Genomic DNA, 20,681 nt, shown 5'->3' on the forward strand with positions numbered 1-20,681 from the left:
CTGGTGTTTCCGCATGCTGTGACCTGCAATCCTTTGCACAATGAAATCCCTTATTGCATCTGGGGCATTGGGTCCTAGGTTTTGACCAGTATGAATATATATATTTTGGTTTTTCAAGACAAGGTTTCTCTGTATAGCTTTGTCCCTTTCCTGGATCTCACTCTGTTTATTTGTGCTGAAATGTGATTGTATTTGTATGTTAATAAATAAAAGTGCCTTGGGGTCAGAGCTAATAGCAAGCCATTTAGCAAAAGTCTGGCAGTGGTAGTACATGGCCTTAATCCCGATCACATGACAGGCAGATCTCTATGTGTTCAAGGATACCACCAGCATGGAGACACATGCCTTTAATCTCAATACCAACCATAGAGACCTGGAGGTCTGTATAGACAGGCAGTGAGGAGGAGGTCATGTGGTTGGGTTTACAACCAATGAGAAGGCATAATGGAAAGTCAATAAAAAGACAGACATACAGGAAGTAGGTCTCTTTCTCAGGGGAAGGACAGCAGTGGCAGGGGGTGGTAAGAAGGCAGTCTTGGTCTCAGCTCTTAGCTACTGTTCGCTGACCTGTGGGGCTTTAACTCTGCATTTGGTTCTGTGTTTCTTAGTTAACAAAACCATTCAGAATTACATCTACAGCCCGGGGGTAGTTATGCCACAAATGACCTGGTTTGTCATATCCCCAGCAAATTCTATCCACCTGGGGAGCCTTAGGAGTGTCATTAGCATGCTGCCTGTCAGTGAGGAGAGTGTCCAGGGAGGGGGTAACAGTGGGGATGGGACTGGTTTGCTGGGGTTGAGAAGTCTGGTGGCTATTGGTGAAATTATTAAGGCCACTCCACGTAATTAAAAGGGAGGTTTATTTTGTGGGGTAACTTACAAATGAAGGGGTAGGTTGCAGGGTCTGGCAAAGGTATAGTGCAGTCCGGCAGTGTTCTCTGGAGAACTCTGCTCGGTCTACCTCCGGTGTCCAGGGTCCCAGAAGCAAGAGAGAAACCTCCTCTTGATCCTTGGTCTTCTGCTCCCTCCTCTGCCCCGCCTTGTGGGCGTGACCATTACCGAAGCCTCAATGGGGGTTGGAACTTCCAGGCCAATGCTGGGATGGCTATCCACTACATCTCCCCCTTTTGTCTAAATAAGAAAGTTCTAACCTAATACAAGACTATATACAAAGAGATGGTTATCAAATATTGTCCAGGAGTAATGAGGGATAATGACTTAGATAAATTGGAATTATAATAAGTGCAAACAATATCAAGCAAAACACAGAGTAAAATCCAGGGAAGTCTAGGGCATGGGTAGGTGGCATGTTACAAGGATCATTCCAAAAGGTGTCCTATCCTAAAGAATCTGAGTCTAATACTTAATATATTCTATCTAAGATATTATATATGAATATATACTAAGTTGTAACTATAACTGTTAATCTCCAACCTCATCAAAGACCTGAGAAGGAATATAATAATACCTGAGAAATAGGAGAAGGATGCAAGCAACTTTCGCGAGTCTTGCAAGAGTAGACAGAGACAGCTAGCAGCCTGGACAGTCACCTAATGTTTCTCAGCATCGTTGGTGCATTCAAATTGGCTACAGGCCTAGAGTATCTGACAGACCATTTTCAGAAGCAGGAATTCTGAAAGACCATCTTACCCTGTCTTGGCAAAGTATGGTGGTCGCTTTCCTTGTGTCCCACTTGTCCAGAAAGGACAGCATTTGTACTGTCAGCAGTTGAGGCAAGGGCAGTTCTTTGCCCAGTAGGCCATTTTGTGCCAAGAAGACAAACTTCCACATGGAAATGTCTTAGAAGCCCAAAATTCTCTCAGGATCGAATTGGTGCTGCCAGGAGCAATTGTGTCTCATGTCAACAGAATTCTAAATTATTTAAATGCCATATTCTCTAGGTCCATGAAGTGTTTGAAGATTACCTGTCCATCTGACCTATGTATTTATAAATATGGATAACCTAACTAACATAATTATAGAGATGACAAGCATAGGTGACAATAACTCTGTAAGTCTCATCTACCTAAACAACCTAAGGACTAAGGCTGCCTATAAATAAGGCAAACAGTCTGTAAGCAAATGTACAGTAAAAGGACAATGACTTCAAATTGTGACAATACACAAAATATGTTTAACAGAGGAAGGAATGTATAGTGCAATATGCAATATGATAATAATCCTAAATATATATCAGTATACAGAATATCTTAAACAGAAGTAGAACATACATACAGTATGACAGACATAAATTCACATTTGTATCAATATACAAATATTTCAAATAAGAGTAAAAATATGTGTACAATATAACAAACATAGTTCTGTAGTTGTATCAATATACAAATTATCTTAAATAGGAATATAAAAAGTTTATATTTGTATCAACATATAAGAATTCATAACAGTGCAAAGGCTGCTATATTACTAAATTTGTTTACTAAAGTATATGATAGTCTACCATAATATCTTATACCTATCCATACCATTTCTTCTCCCCCCCCCCTTTTTTTGAGACATATTTTCTTTCCTTAAGGAGAGTACCGAGTTTAACAGTTTCTTCCACCACCAACCCTAGAACCATTATCCATAACCCTGAGAAATATGAAACCTAAGGGATAAGGGGCGTTGTTTTCTTAGAATTGCTTCCTGCTGTTTAGGGGGCGATGGTATCTCTGTTGGGTATTGTGAGAAAGCTCAGATAGTTAAATATTAGTTAGACTAACTGTAGATTCTGCAGCAACTCTCAGAGTAATGGGTAAGACTGTCTGAAATTCTGGCAAGAAGTGTAGTATGATAATGATTACCATGGAATCATTCTGGATTGGGTAGAGTTGTTGTTGTTGGGGCCCCATCTTCCTTCTGGAGACTTCAGAGATTGCTATTGGAAAAAACTTATTTTTTATCAGGATGGAAGGTTAGGATTTAAAGATGTCATGACATGTAAGAAAGGATTCCAAGAAATCAAGAGTAAGCATGGAGAGAATTAGAATCTTGAAGATAATGGTCCCTTATAATTGGTTTGCTTCTGTCTCACACCAGAGGGCTCTTCTGATATGGGACTGAAGAATCTCTCAATCTTTTTTTTTTTATTCAATATGCTTGGGTTTAGAGGAGTGAGCCAATTCCATCTCGAAAGCCAGCTTGGTTTATCATTGAATTGGAACCACAACTATTCTAGATTGATAGAGATATAGATGTTAGACACTTATATCTTACCCTGTGTAGATTGGTACCAATAGATTCTTTCTTTCTACTGTAAACATCCGGATATCCAAGGCCTTATGATTTCTGGAAGATGGGTATTTCCATTGTCCTGGAAAGACAAAAACAGAACCCTACCCCAACCTTTGATTGTTAAATTTTTCTTAAAACCTGAAGAGATGTCACATTGGTGGATGATCTTTTACTTCTCCTCATCAAGGGGTTTCTCCTGTTCGAATCGAATTTTTATTAATTTTGTTGGTATCCATAGCTTTTCTTCTCCTGCGGAAACAAAAGCAAAACCCCTTCCCCAATGTAGGACATATCCAGGTTTCCATTCTGAGGTCAACACATCTTTGAAACAAACCGGTTGGTTTAGCTCAGGAGTTTTGTCTGTCGTCCAATGTCTCTCTGCAGCTGTTGTTCCTTTCTCATCAGCATTGAGAAAATTCAAGGTTAATAAAGCACTATGCAATCTATTTCTAGGAGTCATTGTTACCTGTTGCTGTTTATTTAGCATATCCTTTAAAGTTCGATTGGATCTTTCTATGATTGCTTGGCCTGTGGGATTGTGTGGTATACCTGTAACATGCTTTATATTGTAAAAAGCAAAGAACTATCTCATTTTATTGGAGACATATGCTGGGGCATTGTCTGTATTAATTTTGTACAGGTATTCCCATGATGGCCATAACTTCTAATAGGTGTGTAATCACAGAATCAGCCTTTTCAGAACTCATAGGAGTTGCCCACTGAAATCCTGAATAGGTGTCAATGTTATGGTGTACATACTTTAATCTTCCAAATTCTGCAAAATGAAACACATCCACCTGCCAAATTTCATTTCTTTGTATACCTTTTGGATTGCTCCCTGCAGGTAATGGAGTTTGGTTATAGAAGGAACAAGTAGGACATTTTTTCACAATATCCTTAGCTTGTTGCCAAGTAATGGAGAATCCCTTCTTCAAACCTTTGCTATTTACATGGTTTTTCTTATGAAATTCTGAGGCTTCTAGCACATTACCTTTTAGTAACTGATCAATCTCATTATTACCTTGTGCTAGAGGTCCTGGCAGACCTGTATGGGATCTGATATGTGTTATATATATATAGGATGTTCCCTTTTTCTGATGATTTCCTGGAATTGTATGAATAATGAAGTTAATTCTGTATTATCAGGAATAAATTCAGCAGTTTCAATGTGTAAAATAACTCTCTCTGCATATTGAGAGTCAGTGACTATAGTGAGGGGTTCTGTGAAGTCCATCAGTACCATAAGAATGGCATACAGTTCTGCCTTTTGTACAGAGCTGTATGGACTTTGTACCACTTTACTGATTTGTATCCTACTTTCCCTGATTTATTTGCATCAGTATAGAATGTGAGGACTCCAGAAATTGGCTTGTTTCGTACAATGTGAGGAAGGACCCATTCAGTCTTCTTTATGAATTCTATCCTCTTGCTTTTGGGATAATGGTTGTTAATCTCTCCCAAAAAGTTACTGCAGGCTCTCTGCCAGTATTCATTATCTTTCCATAGTGATGAAATTTCCTCATTAGTTAAAGGTACTACAATTTCTGCTGGGTCCATTCCTGTCAACTGGCGAAGTCTTAATTTACCTTTTTGAATCAAATCAGAGATCTTTTCTATATAAGTCTTTAATTTCTTATTTGGTTTACGTGGTAGGAATATCCATTCCAATATAATATCTTCCCTCTGCATCAACATGCCTGTGGGGGAATGTCTGGAGGGGAATATGACAAGAATGCATTTAAGTTCTGGATCCACACAATCCACATGTGCTTCTCAAATTGTCTTTTCTACTAGAGCCAATTCCTTCTCAGCTTCGGCTGATAATTCTCTTGGACTACTTAATTCTTTGTCCCCTTCTAGAGTATTAGCCAAATTTTGTAGTCCATCTTTGGGTATTCCCATGATACCCAATAAGTTGGAAATGCTTCCTAACAACTTTTGAAAACCATTAAGAGTCTTTAAACTTTCTTTCTCCAGTTGTACCTTTTGGGGTCTAATTTTTTGTAACTCTATCTTATATCCTAAGTAATTAATAGAATCTCCTCTTTGTATTTTTTTCAGGAGCAATTTGCAGTTCCCATCGAGGCAAAACTTTTTTTACTTCTTCAGACATGCTTTCTCGTGTGTCTAACTTTGGATCAGCTAATAGGATATCATCCATATAGTGATAAATTATGGACTGTGGAAACTTTACATGAATTATCTCCAATGGTTTTTGCACAAAGTATTGGCATATGGTAGGGCTGTTTAACATTCCCTGTGGGAGGACCTTCCATTGATATCTCTTGACTGGCTGGGAATTGTTATAATTAGGAACTGTGAAGGCAAATTTTTCTCTATCATTTTCTTGTAAGGGTATGGTAAAGAAACAGTCTTTTAAGTCAATAACTATTATAGGCCATGCTTTGAGTAGCAGAGAGGGCAAGGGCATCCCAATCTGTAGGGAGCCCATCGGCTGAATTACTTTATTAATAGCTCTCACATCTGTCAGCATTCTCCAATTACTAGACTTTTTTTTTTTTAATAACAAATACAGGAGAATTCCAAGGGCTGGTAGATTCTTCAATGTGTTGAGTATTTAACTGCTCTTGAACCAGCTGTTCTAAAGCTTGTAGTTTCTCTTTTGTCAAAGGCCACTGTCCAACCCAGACAGGTTTATTAGTTAGCCATTTTAAAGGTAAGGCAGTTGGTACTTCTGAGAGTTCAACAGCAGTTGTGCTCTGTTTGTGTACAGCCTGAATGGTTGGTGACTGTTTTTTACAGCATGTTATGATATTATTCCTAGAAACATGCATTGACCTGTATTCCTTTTCTGAGAGTGTAGGAATTTTAATCTGGGTATTCCACTGTTGTAACAGATCTCGGCCCCATAGATTTACTGCTACATTTGCTACATATGGCTTCAGCCTTCCTCTCTGTCCTTCTGGCCCTATGCATTCAACCCATCTCGAACTCTGTTTTATCTGAGATAGGGTGCCAATTCCTAAAAGTTGGACATCTACCTCTTGAAGAGGCCAATTTAGATGCCATGATTTTGGTGTAATTACAGTCACATACGCACCTGTGTCTACCAGGCCCTCCAGAACCAAGCCATTAATTCGAATTCTAAGCTTTGGTCTTTGTTCATTTATGGAAGTCTGGCAAAATATTTGTTTTATTGTGTTCTTTGTAAACTGTGATTCATCTATCAGAGCTGTTTTATCATCCATTGCAGTATTGGTTTTTACATTAAGCATTGGTTTATTCAGTTGTCCTGGAGAGGAATGTCTTCCACAGTGGCTGGGAATGTTCTTACCACATTTGATTTGGGAGCCTGCAAGAGGCCCCCTGAGGCATTTCCCGCCAGTAAAAGGTTGCCTCGTATATCTATTTTTGATCTGCACTCACTGGTCCAATGTCGGCCTTTGCCACATCTTCTACATAATCCAGGAGGTGGTTGGGGTCTCCTCTTTACGCTATTCCTAGAAGGAGTATTACTTCTAGGATTACCCCATGTACAGTTTTTACTTATATGACCTGGTGTACCACAATTAAAACATTTGGTACCACGGGGCCTTCTTTCACCTCTGGGATTTGTCTCTCCTATCCAAGCCTCATTACTGTAGTTAATATACTCAACACCATTAGTATACTGAATCCATTCTTCTAAAGGAGCTGATCTGATCTTTAATGGTGTAAGTATTCTTTTGCATTCTGCATTAGCATTAGCCCGGCTAGCTCAGTCGGTAGAGCATGAGACTCTTAATCTCAGGGTCGTGGGTTCGTGCCCCACATTGGGCGCCAGATATTGGTGAAATTATTAAGGCCACTCCTCATAGTTAAAAGGGAGATTTATTTTGTGGCATAACTTACAAATGAAGGGGTAGGTTGCAGGGTCTGGCAAAGGTATAGCGCAGTCCGGCAGTGTTCTCTGGAGAACTCTGCTCGGTCTACCTCCAGTGTCCAGTGTCCCAGCACCAAGAGAGAGACCTCCTCTTGATCCTCGGTCTTCTGCTCCCTCCTCTGCCCTGCTTTGTGGGCGTGATCATTACCGAAGCTTCAATGGGGGTTGGAACTTCCAGGCCAATGCTGGGATGGCTATCCACTACAGGTGGCCTGCACCCATTTGTGTATGACCTCATTCCTCATGGCTGCAACCACATTACAGGTTTGTGCATTGAACCCCTCTCAAGTCAGCTGTTTAATCAGCATAGCTCTAGTGGGGCCTGCATCCACTCTATGCTCTACTGTCTCATTGACACAGGCCAGGAAGACAGTGAAGAAGTCCCCTGGCTGTTGGATAAGATTGTGAAAGTAGCTGAGGGTCCTAGGGAGTACAGGCTCTGAAGGCCTTAAGGGCTAAGTCTGAGACCTGTTGAAAATAGGCATTCAAGCCAATCTGCCCCTGGTGCACAGGATGGACATATTCCTCATGTCCTGTGAGCATATATATCATAGGTCACCAGGACATTAAGTAAGATATTTGTCCAGGCATCGGATTCTGCCTGATCATCATAGGCTGATCTCCAACTGAGAAAGAAGGCAGACTCCAACACACTTTAAGCAAATGGTACCAATCAAAATAAGTTTGTAACTGCATGGACCTGCTGAAAGTAGAGGACATCTGGGCATGACTCATTAGCTGCCTTCTAGATAAGGGAGAGTTCAGCTATAGGTGTGGGAATTCAGGGCTGGGCATTGGCATTTGGGCCCACATTGACTGGGAAGGCTTCTATGGGCCTATGGACTGACAGTGGTGTAGGCTGTGCGGGCTGCAAGACACCTGGCACCATGGGAGGGTAGCCACCTCTTGAGGCAGGTAGGTACTGGGGTAGATCACTCAAAGAATATCTCAGCAGAGGCATAGCCACCCATGGTGGTGGTGGAGCAGAGCAGGGAGCAGCACATGACTTAATGACCGCTGCATTCTCCTTAACAGATTTTGTGGGGGCCCAAACTGTCTGTCTCCTCCTCATCAGATATTGTAGAGATATCCAACATGGAAGAGGTGGATGTGACAAAAAGATTACCCATTTTTAGAGGGAATCAGCAAGCAAACAACAGTCAGAGAGAAGATGACAGTCAACAGGGGTGAAGATTTGTGTCAGACACTTATGCCTTGTGCTGTGTCTTCTGTGTTTTTTTAGTCCATGGCCATATGCCCACATGGTGTCACAGGACAAGGGATGGTGTTTGGGAGCCAAGCCTTGGTTCTACCTCTGTGGGGGGGCAGACCTTATGTGGAGGTGTCAGGTGAACTGAAATACATAGAAAGCTTTAAAAACACAAAAAGGATTGTGAAGATCTGAGCTAGATTATACTTTTTTAAATTTATCTTTTATTATTTCTTGTATGTCTATAGTGTTTCCTTTTTTACTTTAAAGATGATCTTTCTTTTTTATGATTTATTTATTAATTATGTATACAGTGCTCTGTTTGCATGTATCCATGCAGGCCAGAAGAGGGAACCAGATCTCATGATAGATGGTTGTGAGAATTGAACTCAGGACCTTTGGAAGAACAGCCAGTGCTCTTAACCTCTGAGCCATCTCTCCAGCCCCTAGATTATACTTTTTTTAAACTTAATCTTTTTTTAATTGTTGGTGATAGCCTCACTTTGTAGCCCTGGCTGGTCTGGAACTTGTTATGTATGCTAGATTAGCTTGAACTCAGATTCACCTGCCTCTGCTTCCCAGAATGGAACATGTGTCTGTCTGTTCGAGAGGCCAGAGGTGGACTTGACATTAGCTGCCTACCTTACTTTTTTTGAGCAGGGTCTTTCAATAACCTGGGTTCAGCTAGACTGGCTAGCCAGCACACCCCACAGATCCTTCCATCTCCACACCCTCAGAGCTGACATCACAGCATGCTTGCCTCATCCCCGAGTCCATGTGGAGCACTTGAAGTGCTTAACATGTTGCTAGTGACACCATATTAAATCATGTAGGCTTAGTCCATGAATTTGCAGATTTAGTTCAGGTGACTGCTTTCCTCTACAGACTTCCTGTCTTGCTTCATATGTTCACTCAACTCATGATCTAAGAATTCCCAGTGCATCTGACCTATGTCTTTCAAGTCTTTTTCAATACTCAAAAAGCATTACCTCTCTTAATATCACTTTGCTGGTTGAAAACCAAGTAGACTCATCCACATTTTAGGTTCGCTGTTTCTTGTTTTACCAGGTAATCTGTTCTCTTCCTTTTTTTTTTTTTTTTTAAAGATTTATTTATTTTTGTATACAGAAGAGGGCGCCAGATCTCATTGCAGATGGTTGTGAGCCACCATGTGGTTGCTGGGAATTGAACTCAGGACCTCTGGAAGAGCATTCAGTGCTCTTAACCTCTGAGCCATCTCTCCAGCCCCTGTTCTCTTCTTTATTTTCTCTAAATTGGAAATTAGGGCTGTATGGATTAGAGGTTCAGTGCTTAGGTGTCAATATTGTAGTTTGTCATGCTAGAAGGCACAGAATTCTTTATTATTCGACATTGGTTCAGATGCTGCCAGCCTGACTACTGCCAAGTTCAAGACAGTCTACCACTCAATAGTCTTAACCCCTAGCCCAGTGGTTCTTAGCCTAACTAACACTATGACCCTTTAATACAGTTCCTCATGTTGTGGTGACTCCCAACCATAAAATTATCTTTGTTACTACTTCATAACTGTAATTTGGCTACTGAATTGTAAGTATCTGTTTTCCGATGGTCTTAGGTGACTCCTGTGAAAGCGTTGTTTGACCCCTAAAGGGGTTGTGACACACAGGTTGAGTTGCTATTATATGTTCTGGCTGATCCTGCTGAAACTCTCTAATTAAGAACTGTACCTCAACAATCTTCACTAGCTCTGAGATACAACTTATACAGACATTTCTTTTTATTTATTAATTTTAAAAATGAGTTAGTGCTCTGGCTACACGCTCAGGCATACAGTATATAGCTAGACTAGCTTTTATACATTCACTCCTTCCATGAAATTCCATTCTAGAGAGAATTTCTTAAAGTTCAACACTCTTTCCTCTGACTGAAATCTTGTATGCCAATACTTGTGAGCATGAAGCCAAAAAGGATTAAAACCTTTTTCTTCTAGAATTTTCCAATGCCCCTTAACACATTTGCAATGGAAGGATTCTTAAAAGGATCCTTAAGAATCCTTGTGAATTCGCTGGTGGTAGGTGAGGTGTGAGTGTTGTCTAAAGGCCTTCTTACACTCTGTGCATTTGTACGGTTTCTCTCCAGAATGGATTCTCTGATGCTGAATTAGCGATGAGTGGAGCCGAAAGGCTTTCCCACACTCCTTGCAGTCATAAGGTTTCTCACCAGTATGGATGCTCTGGTGTTGAGTAAGTTGTGAGAGCAGTCTAAAAGTTTTCTCACATTCCATACATTTATAGGGCTTCTCACCCAAATGAATACTCTGGTGTTGAGTCAGCTGTGAGAACAGCCTGAAGGCCTTCCCACATTCCTTGCAGTCATACGGCTTATCCCCAACGTGAACACCTTGGTGGGAAATGAGCTCCGAGTAACGGCGGAAGCACTTCTGACACTGCTTACACTCGTAAGGCTTCTCCCCGGTGTGGATTCTCTGGTGGAGCGTCAGATGGTAACCCCGACTGAAGGTCTTCCCGCACTCCTTACACTCGAAGGGCTTCTCACCTGTGTGGATCCTCTCGTGGAGGGTGAGCTGCTGCCGCACCCGGAAGGCCTTCCCACACTCCTTACAGCTGTACGGCTTCTCTCCTGTGTGCAGTTTGTGATGCAGCCGAAGGCCAGTGCTGCACAGGAAAGCCTGACCACACTCCTTACACCTGTAGCACACAGCAGCACTGTTGAGCCTCTGATGCCGGGAAAGGTGCGCGTGCTGCCTGAAGGTCTTCCCACACTCCTTACACTCGAAGGGCTTCTCGCCTGTGTGGATCCTCTGGTGGAGACTAAGCTGTCCTCGAACTCTGAAGGCCTTCCCACACTCTTTACACTCATACGGCTTCTCGCCAATATGACTTCTCTGATGGCCTCGGAGGTCTGAGCTACACGTGAAGACCTCTGCGCATTTCTTACATTCGTAGAGTTTATCAGATGTGTGAATTCGCTGATGTCGACTGAGGTGGGCGCACTGTCTGAAGGTTTTCCCACAGTCTTTACATTCGTAGGGTTTCTCACCGGTGTGGATTCTCTGATGGAAAGTAAGTTGTTGGCGGACTCTGAAAGCCTTTCCACACGCCCCACATCCGTAGGGCTTTTCTCTGTTATGATTTTTCTTACAGAGACCAACAGGTGAGCGTTTTCTGTACATAGGTCTTTTCCCAGGGGTGATTTTTGTAATTTCTCTGAAACATACCCTGTGAGAACTCTCTTGTTCTTTAAACATCTTATATTCAAATTCTTTTCCAAAAAAGGAGACTCCAAGGCTGTGTCTTTTAATTCTTTCCATTATTTCCCACGGAGATAAATTAATTTCAAAAGGATTCTTTTCTTGAAATAACACTTTACTGCTATATCTGGTTTCCAGATCTGAAAACAAACAAACAAAAAGATAAACACAAGACACTCTTCCAATCTGGATGAAATAAACAGACAGAAGAATAGAAACCAAAAACACCACAAAAAGTATGCCTAAACCAAGAGTGATAGCATATATTTGGTCCCAGCACTGCAGACTGAGGAAGAAGCTGTATATGCACATGCAGGTATATATGCAGGCCAGCCTGACCTATATGGAAAGATTGGGGCTCAAGACAAGGAAAACAAAACAACAATGGGCCAAAAAGTAATCATGTGATTTCGGAAAAAAAAAAAAAAAAAAGTTTAAGAGAGATAAAGAAGTGATGAGACCAGATTACTTGACGTAGATCAAAATCCGAGAATCTATACTTAAAATTATTTTTAAATTGTATGTATTTCATACGTGGTAGTTTGCATGAGTACATGTGCATCACAAATGTGCAGGAGCCATGGAGGCCAGATTCCCTGGAACTGGAGCTTCAGGTAGTTGTGAGCTGCCATGTTGGTTCTGCAAAGGACTCAGGTCCTCCACAAAAACATTAAGCACTATTACGTGCTGATGCACTTCTCAAGCTCACTACTTAAATTTTTTAATGGCTTGTCTTTTTTAAGCAGAATAAAGTGTATTTTCCCATGAATAACATGACCTGTGTTTACCATATGCAAATTATTGTCCCCTTTGCTCTGTATAGCTCTATCACACTTGCTTCCTTTAAACTACTAAAAATAGGGACTGGAGAGATGATTCAGCAGCTAAGGGAACCTGCTGTTTTTGCAGAGGACCTGTGTTCTGTTTCCAGTACCCACATGGCTCACGACTGTCTCTAACTCCAGTACTAGGGGACCTAACACCCTCTTTTGGCCTCTGCAGTCACTAGGCGCGTGCGCATGCGCACACACACACACACACACACACACACACACACACACACACACACACACGGTGCATAGGTATACATACAGGCAAAACAACTACATACAAATATACAAACACATTCATATTTTTTAAAGAGTTTGACACACATTTATGTTGTCATTTGCTTTGATTTTTCTTTGAGACAGGGTTTCATTCATGTTGGCTAGGCTGGCCTTGAACTCAGCACGTTACTAAAGATGACCTTAAGCTTTCTGACCTTCCCTGCCTCCATCTCCCTAGTTTAGGGTTACAGGTGTGCACTACCATACCTGGTTTTATGTGGTGCAGGGGATCTAACTCGGGGCTTCATGCATAGTAGGCAAACACTTTATTAACTGAACTATATCCCCAGACCAAGAGTTCAATAATTTTTAAAATGTAAAAGGTATTTTTTTTTTTAAGATAGGGTTTCTCTGTGTATCTTTGTGCCTTTCCTGGAACTCGCTTTGTAGACCAGGGTGGCCTCGAACTCACAAAGATCTGCCTGGCTCTGCCTCCCGAGTGCTGGGATTAAAGGCGTACAGCACCAACGCCTGGCTGTAAAAGGTTTGTTTTTTTTTTTTGGTTTTTCAAGACAGGGTTTCTCTGTGTATCTTTGCGCCTTTCCTGGAACTCACTTGGTAGCCCAGGCTGGCCTCAAACTCACAGAGATCCACCTGGCTCTGCCTCCCAAGTGCTGGGATTAAAGGCGTGCACCACCACCGCCCGGCTGGTATTTTTTAAAAAGAATTTATATCATACAGCAACATTATCTGTAACATGCCCAACTGGAAGCATTCATCAAGAGAAAAACAGCGAAGTAAATGATGTCATACGAACACAGCACCGCACTGAGACTGGACAATCCACAACTACATGCAACAATGAGGCTGAATTTCCCAAGCGCACCAGTAAGTAAACAAAGTCAAATACACACACACATAATTGAAAATAAAAAGGGTGTGGTGTGGCGGCACACACCTTTAATCTCAACATACACAGGAGACAGAGGCAGGTGGATCTCAGTGAGTTCAGGGACAGCATAGTCTAAATAGTGAGTTCCAACCGGGCTACAGGATGAGACCTAGTCTTCAAAATACTACTACCATTATATAATATTATATACTATATGATATATATTATACTATATACTACTACTACTATTACTACTATTATTATTATTATTATTATTATTATTATTATTATTATTATTATTTGGGATTGTAAACAGTCTCAAGCAGGGCCTCTTCTATAGATAAACAGTCAGACTCTGCTACAAGGAGTTAGCATTACTTGTTCCCAAATTTGACTACTTGAATTCAGATTCCTGGAAGCAACTTAAGGAAAACCTCTTCTATGAAACTCAAGTTGAATGTTCTGGAATCACTAGTTACACATGCACATTACATTGCTGGAGAAGTAAGCACAGTTAAGAAGACACTAAAGAGGGATGAGAAGCAGGCACCAGGGATTCTGCAGCTCTGGTAGAGCACCTGGGTGGCATGTGAGACCCTGGCTCCCATCCCCAGCACCATCACAACCAGCACAAACAAAAAAACCAAAGCTGCCTTTATCAATAAAGCACACTTTATGTGTTGCCAGGCATCACAATTGAGTGAACTGACACTCAAGTAATCCCATCTTTAGCCAACCAGAGCCTCTTCAGATTGGTTCTGTTTTCATGGTCTCCCTTCCTAAATTTACCTCACTCTGACCCCTGAACCTCATTCCCAATCCTCCATATCCTTATCCTATTCATGCTTTTTCTAATACTTAGAAGGGTTGTTTTTTTCCAGACAAAGTCTCGCTATGTAGCTCTGGCTAGCCTGGAACTTGCTATTAGACCAAGCTGGCCTTGAAATCCCAGAGATCCACCTGTCTCCTAAGAGCTGGGACTAAAGAAGTGAACCACCATACCTAGTCATTTCAGGATATTAATAAGCTGTTTATTTTTTGTTTTATCTGGTTGTGTAGTGCAGGTGATCAAGGCCATGGTTAAACAGATGCTCAGCCACTGAGCTACACCCCTAACACAAGCATGTACTTGTTTATTTTTTAACTTTTACATTCATTTTGCCTGCATGTATGTCTGTGCACCGTGTCCCCTGGAATAGGAGTTACAGATGGTTGTGAACCATGGAGTAAGTGCCAGAAACAAACCCCAGATCCTGTGTATTAACTGTCAATGCTCTTAACAGCTGAGTCATCTTTCTAACCCCCATTTACTATATGACTTCATTACAAATATAAATTTCCTTGAAATGAAAACAATAATTACATACATAAAAACTGAATTACAAAGTGGGTGTGGTGGCACACACTTGTAGTCCCAGCCTGGAGACAATCTGAGACAAGAGGAAGAGGAATTCACAGTCAGCCTCACTGTATTGTAAGGCTTTATCTTAGAAAAGAAAACTTAAGATGATTGAGATGGCTTAGCAGTTAAGGGCACTTGGCTGCTCAAGAGGACCAGAGTTCAAGTCCCAACACCTCCAGGGTGGTTCATGACCACCTGTAACTCCAGTCTCCAGGGGATCTGATGCCCTCTTCAGGCCTCAGTGGACATCAGGCATCAATGGTGCACACACAAACATACCAGCAAACCAACTATACAAATGAAATAAAATTAATTTGGAAGGTTCTTAAGGACTGGGAGTTAAAGATTATCTACAAAGAGATTATATATATTATATATAAGGCACAGGAAAAATCATTCTCATTAGACAAGAAAGCTTTCCTGTGTGGAAACGGCAGGGAGATAAGAGAAGAAACCAATGGCAATTTGGCGTAGAAGAAACGCCGTTGGTGATTCATTCTGAAAAGATCTAAGTTTTCTTTCCAAGTTTCATGTCTCTTCCCCATCAGCATCTAAGGGTGCATACTCCAATGTGGTGGTATTATGTTCCCCAAAATATTGTGCACCCTAATAAACTTACCTGGGGTCAGAGAACAGAACAGCCACTAGATATGGAGGCCAGAAAATGGTGGCACTCACACCTGTAATCCTAACATTCTAGAGGCAGAAATTCCTCTGGATCTCTGTGAGTTCAAGGCCACACTGGAAACAGCCAGGCATGGTGACACATGCCTTTAATCCCAGGAAGTGAGGGCAGAAAGCAGAAAGGTATATAAGGCGTGAAAACCAGGAACTAGGCTGGTTAAACTTTTAGGCTTTCGAGCAGCACAGTTCAGCTGAGATCCATTTGGATGAGGACTCAGAGGCTTCCAGTCTGAGGAAACAGGATCAGCTGAGGAATTGGTGAGGTGAGGTGGCTGTGGCTTGTTCTGCTTCTCTGATCTTCCAGCATTCACCCCAATACCTGGCTCCGGGTTTGTTTTTATTAATAAGACCCTCTGAGATTCATGCTACACTCCAACCTTCCCCATCAGCATCTCAGAGTGCATCCTCCAACCTTCCCCATCAGCATCTCAGAGTGCATCCTCTAACCTTCCCCATCAGCATCTCAGAGTGCATCCTCTAACCTTCCCCATCAGCATCTAAGAGTGCATCCTCTAACCTTCCCCATCAGCATCTAAGAGTGCATCCTCTAACCTTCCCCATCAGCATCTAAGAGTGCATCCTCTAACCTTCCCCATCAGCATCTCAGAGTGCATCCTCCAACCTTCCCAATCAGCATCTAAGAGTGCATCTTCAACCTTCCCCATCAGCATCTCAGAGTGCATCCTCCAACCTTCCCCATCATCATCTCAGAGTGCATCCTCCAACCTTCCCCATCAGCATCTAAGAGTGCATCTTCAACCTTCCCCATCAGCATCTCAGAGTGCATCTTCAACCTTCCCCATCAGCATCTCAGGGTGCATCCTCCAACCTTGTGTACCAATGTATACATCATCACACATTGCCTTTGCCTGATGAGTGCTCACTCACCTTGGCTCCACCTTCTCTTCTCATCCCTCACAATCATCCAGGGCTCTTTCCCTTGTTCCAGCAGGGTGATCACATCTGGCTTAGAGATGGAACATCCTGCTTGAAAGAACAGAACAAAATCCATGAGAAAAGAATGAATCTATTTGCCAGGTGGGGTGATATATGGCTGTGACCCTAGTAGTTAGGAGAAGGAGGATCAGAGGTATAGTGTACATGTGGAATGCAAGGTAAAGTACAGGAGACTTTCTGTGTGGGGTGGGGGAGCACACAGAGTTTTGTTGTTGTTGTTGTTGTTGTTATTATTATTATTATTATTATTATTATTATTATTATTATTTTGGTTTTTTGAGACAGGGTTTCTCTGTGTAGCCCTAGCTGTTCTGGAACTCACTTTGTAGACCAGGCTGGCCCCAAACTCAGAAATCCACCTGCTTAAGCCTCCCAAATGCTAGGATTAATGGCATGTGCGACCACCACCCAGCTGTTTTAGTTTTTTTAACTTTTATTTTTATGTGTTTGGGTGTTTTGCCTTCATGTACATCCATGTCTCATGTGCATGTAGTGCTCTCAGAGGCCATAAGAGGGTACTGGATGCCCTAGAACTGGAGTTACAAATGGTTGTGAGATACCCTGTGGATGTTGGGAACCAAACCTATGTGTTCTGCAAAAAGCAGCCAGTGCTCTTAACTTAGGAGCCATCTGTCCAGAATAAAAAGAGATCCCTTAGCCAATTCTTCCAGACAAAGATGGCTATCAGAGTAGACAAACTTTAGAACTGGAATTCTTTTAGTATCAAGGGTAGAGGCATGGTTATAATTTCATTTAAACTCATACAACTCCATCCTTTTAAAACTTACTTTTTAATTTTAATTATGTATTTGAACTATGTGGGATCATAAAAGCATTTCACAGAGGTGCCCATTCTGTTAGCTTGCACTGTGGGAAAATGGCCTTTGGTGAACTTACCCAGTGACACCAGGTGGCTGTAGTTCTCTAACGTCACAGCTTTGTACAGATCCCTCTCATAGGGATTCAGGCATTCCCACTCTTCCTGAGAAAAGTTCACAGTCACATCTCTGAACGTCACCTCACTCTGAAATGACAAGGCAGTGTACTGTGTATAAGATAAAATGGGATAAAATTTACTAGAGGGTGTCTAAGTTATAGTTCTGTAGCTGTGAGGAAATAACATGACCAAGCCAATTCTTTTTTTTGTTTGTTTTTGTTTTTGTTTTTTTGTATGTGGAGCTGAGGATCGAACCCAGGGCCTTGCACTTGCTAGGCAAGCACTCTACCACTGAACTAAATCCCCACCCCCCCAAGCCAATTCTTATAAAAGAAAATATTTAATTGGGGGCTTCCTTGTAGTTTTAGAAGGTTAGTCCATGATCATCATGGAAGCAGACAGGCATGGGTCTAGAGCAGTAGCTGAGAGCTTTACATCCTGACACACAAGCAGCAGGCAGAGAGAAAGGGACAGACAGACAGACACAAACACACACACACACACACACACACACACACACACACACACACGTGCGCTGGGGAATAGGGGAGAGAGACACACACACAAAGAGAAAGACAGAGACAGAGACCTGAGCTTGGTGTGGGCTTTTGAAACCTTGAAGCTCACCCACATGACAAACCTCCTCCAACAAGGCCACACCTTTTAATCCTTTCCAAATATTCCCATTAACTGGGGACCAAGTATTTAAATAAATTTGTTTATGTCATGGTCCATTGTCCAACTGAACAGAAAGCGTTTGGTTCACATTCAGCTGGCCAGAATTAATCTTCTTCTTCTTTTTTTTTTTAGCTGAGGATCGAACCCAGGGCTTTGCACTTGCTCTACCTCTGAGCTAAATCCCCAACCCCCTTGCTTCTTTTTCTTGGCAGACTCGGGGCAAGAGAAAAAGTGGTCCTCCAGGAAGAAGAGGTGCGCCAGAAGGTTGCAAGGCCTTTTAGGAGCCAGGAGGCAAACGATGGCGGGTGTGTCTGGCAGTGATGACTGTCTCGGGTTCTTATATCTGTCCCCAGGTTTTATAATATAATACATGATAAAATAAATCGCTTTGTTTTTTTTAAACGGCCTATGGGGCCGTTCTCATTCAGACCCAGGGTGCTTACTGCTCTTGCACACCAGAGTTCCCAGCACTCACACTGAACACTCATAACACACACATTTGCAAACATACACACAGACACATAAACATTACTAATAAAATCTTGAGAGAATGTTTACAAGGGGCTGGAGAGATGGCTCAGAGGTTAAGAGCTCTTGCAGAGGACGCACGTTTGGTTCCCAGAACCCACATGACGGTTCTAAGGGATCTAACATCCTCTTCTGACACTGAGGGCTCCAGCATGCATGCAGTGCACATACATACACCCAGACACACTCATATACAATAGAATTAAATAAATATTTCAAAAGTAAAATAGGTAACTGCTGTGGATATCGCTCTGTGTAAATAAAGTTCTGATTGGCCAGTGGCCAGGGAGGAAGTATAGGCAGGACAAGGAAGAGGAGAAAGCTGGGAAGTAGAAGGTTGGAGGGAGACACCGCCAGCCACCGCCATGAGAAGCAACATGTAAAGACACTGGTAAGCCACATGCCATGTGGCAAAGTATAGATGAACAGAAATGGGTTAATTTAAGATAAAAGAAGTAGATAACACGCAGCCTGCCACGGCCATACAGTTTATAAGCAATATAAGTTCCTGTGTGCTTTCTTGGTTGGGTCTGAGCGACTGTGGGACTGGTGGGTAAGAGAGATTTGTCCTGACTGGGCCAGGCAGGAAAACTCTTAACTACAGGTAACACTGTGCCTTGCATATGGTCCTTTGCTACGTCAGTAATGGAAAGAGTTAAATCACAGGTAGTAATTGCTCACAATGTAAATCTGTGGGGAGCAGTGATGCTTTAAGGAGGTTTTCTGATCTTCAGGAGTTCATATCAAATATTTGGTCAGTGCACCCTGGGATGGAGATGGCGAGAAGGGCACAGCGTAGGCTCCATCCCCCAGTGTAACGGAAGACTGGGGTGCACCTGTTAAGACGTTTCAAAGTAACCAATGAGAGAGTTTGTACAACCAGAGGGAACAAAAAGGGCGGGGCAGCCGAGACGTTCTCAGGGTAAAGGCAGTCAAGCCGTGACCTGAATTCCATCTCCAGGACACCCGTGGCGGAAGGAGAACTGGATCCTGCAGGTTGTTACCCTCTTACCTCCACAGACACCTTTGGCACATGCCCCTCCCCCAACAAAATGAATAAACACAAATAAAAAGTGCATGAGCTTTATCCCTGGGACACACATGGGAAGCTAAGGATGTGGGGTCCACTGTCAGGACACACAAAGTAGGAGAGAATCAACTCCAAAAGTTGTCCTCTGAAGGTCATGTATGTGCCACTGCATGCTTATGCCCGTATGTGCAAGCACACACAGGCAGCATAAATAAATAAATAAATAAATAAATAAATAAATAGTGTAATTTTTTTTAAAGACAGAATTTCAGATGCACAGAAATCAACTTACCATGATTCTAGAATTGCAAGATCTGGCTTGTCCTTCCTCAGGGATCATGCCCTGGAGAAGCAGTTCACAGAGGCGAGAGCTGGAGGAAGAGCTGCAGGATGAGATCAGAACCGCCTTAGAGCTTCCAAATTTTAAAAACCAGAGGATCCCATTTCTCCCTTCTGACATGCAACCCGGCTTTCCAACACACGAAGTGTAAGAGGTGGGAGGCGGCTTACACAGAAATATGTCCTCCTCCAAACTATAGGGAAATCAGCTGCAAACTGTGGCTGCTGGGACTTCTTCAGTATGCACCCGGGTCGTCATGCGCTGCACCGAAAGAGGAATGCTCTCATCAGTCTCCGCTCACGGAAAGTGTAGGGAAATTCTCAGACCCAGAGCAATGAATAATTCATTCTCTTTTGTCTTCTTTATTTTTTAGACAGGGTCTCAATGTAGCCCAGGCTGGCCTTGAACTCCTCAAGCTCGTGAATAAAACATTTTCACAGAGGGCTTTCAAAGGGAAGGAAATAAACCCCGTGTCCTAAGAATTCAGACATATTTCACAGAAGCACCAGAAACTCACATGCAATCTCGCTTTTTAACAGAAGCAGCCTCTTCCCAAGACCAGGGGGCCTGGAAAGGCGGAGCGAATTCAAGACACTCCTGGTCT

At 42.3% G+C, this 20,681-nt stretch overlaps 1 protein-coding gene and 1 non-coding gene across 2 annotated transcripts in view; one reads left to right on the forward strand and one right to left on the reverse strand.

Moving 5' to 3' along the window:
- Positions 1–6,944: 6,944 nt before the first annotated feature.
- On the forward strand, positions 6,945–7,017 carry Trnak-cuu. The gene has a single exon. It is a non-coding gene; the product is annotated as a tRNA-Lys (tRNA).
- A 2,873-nt stretch (positions 7,018–9,890) lies between these two features.
- The window catches only part of LOC118593358, a 30,374-nt gene continuing 19,583 nt past the window's right edge, over positions 9,891–20,681 (reverse strand). The window contains exons 7-10 of the mRNA XM_036202806.1: positions 20,030–20,277; positions 17,462–17,588; positions 16,496–16,594; positions 9,891–11,720 (exon numbers count right to left, since the gene is read on the reverse strand). Of these exons, the coding sequence (XP_036058699.1) occupies positions 10,354–11,720; positions 16,496–16,594; positions 17,462–17,588; positions 20,030–20,277 (1,841 nt within the window). The 3' untranslated portion in view covers positions 9,891–10,353. The remainder of the gene's footprint in view (positions 11,721–16,495; positions 16,595–17,461; positions 17,589–20,029; positions 20,278–20,681) is intronic.

This window comes from Onychomys torridus, chromosome 1 (genome assembly GCF_903995425.1).
Source record: "Onychomys torridus chromosome 1, mOncTor1.1, whole genome shotgun sequence".
Classification (NCBI taxonomy): Eukaryota; Metazoa; Chordata; class Mammalia; order Rodentia; family Cricetidae; genus Onychomys; species Onychomys torridus.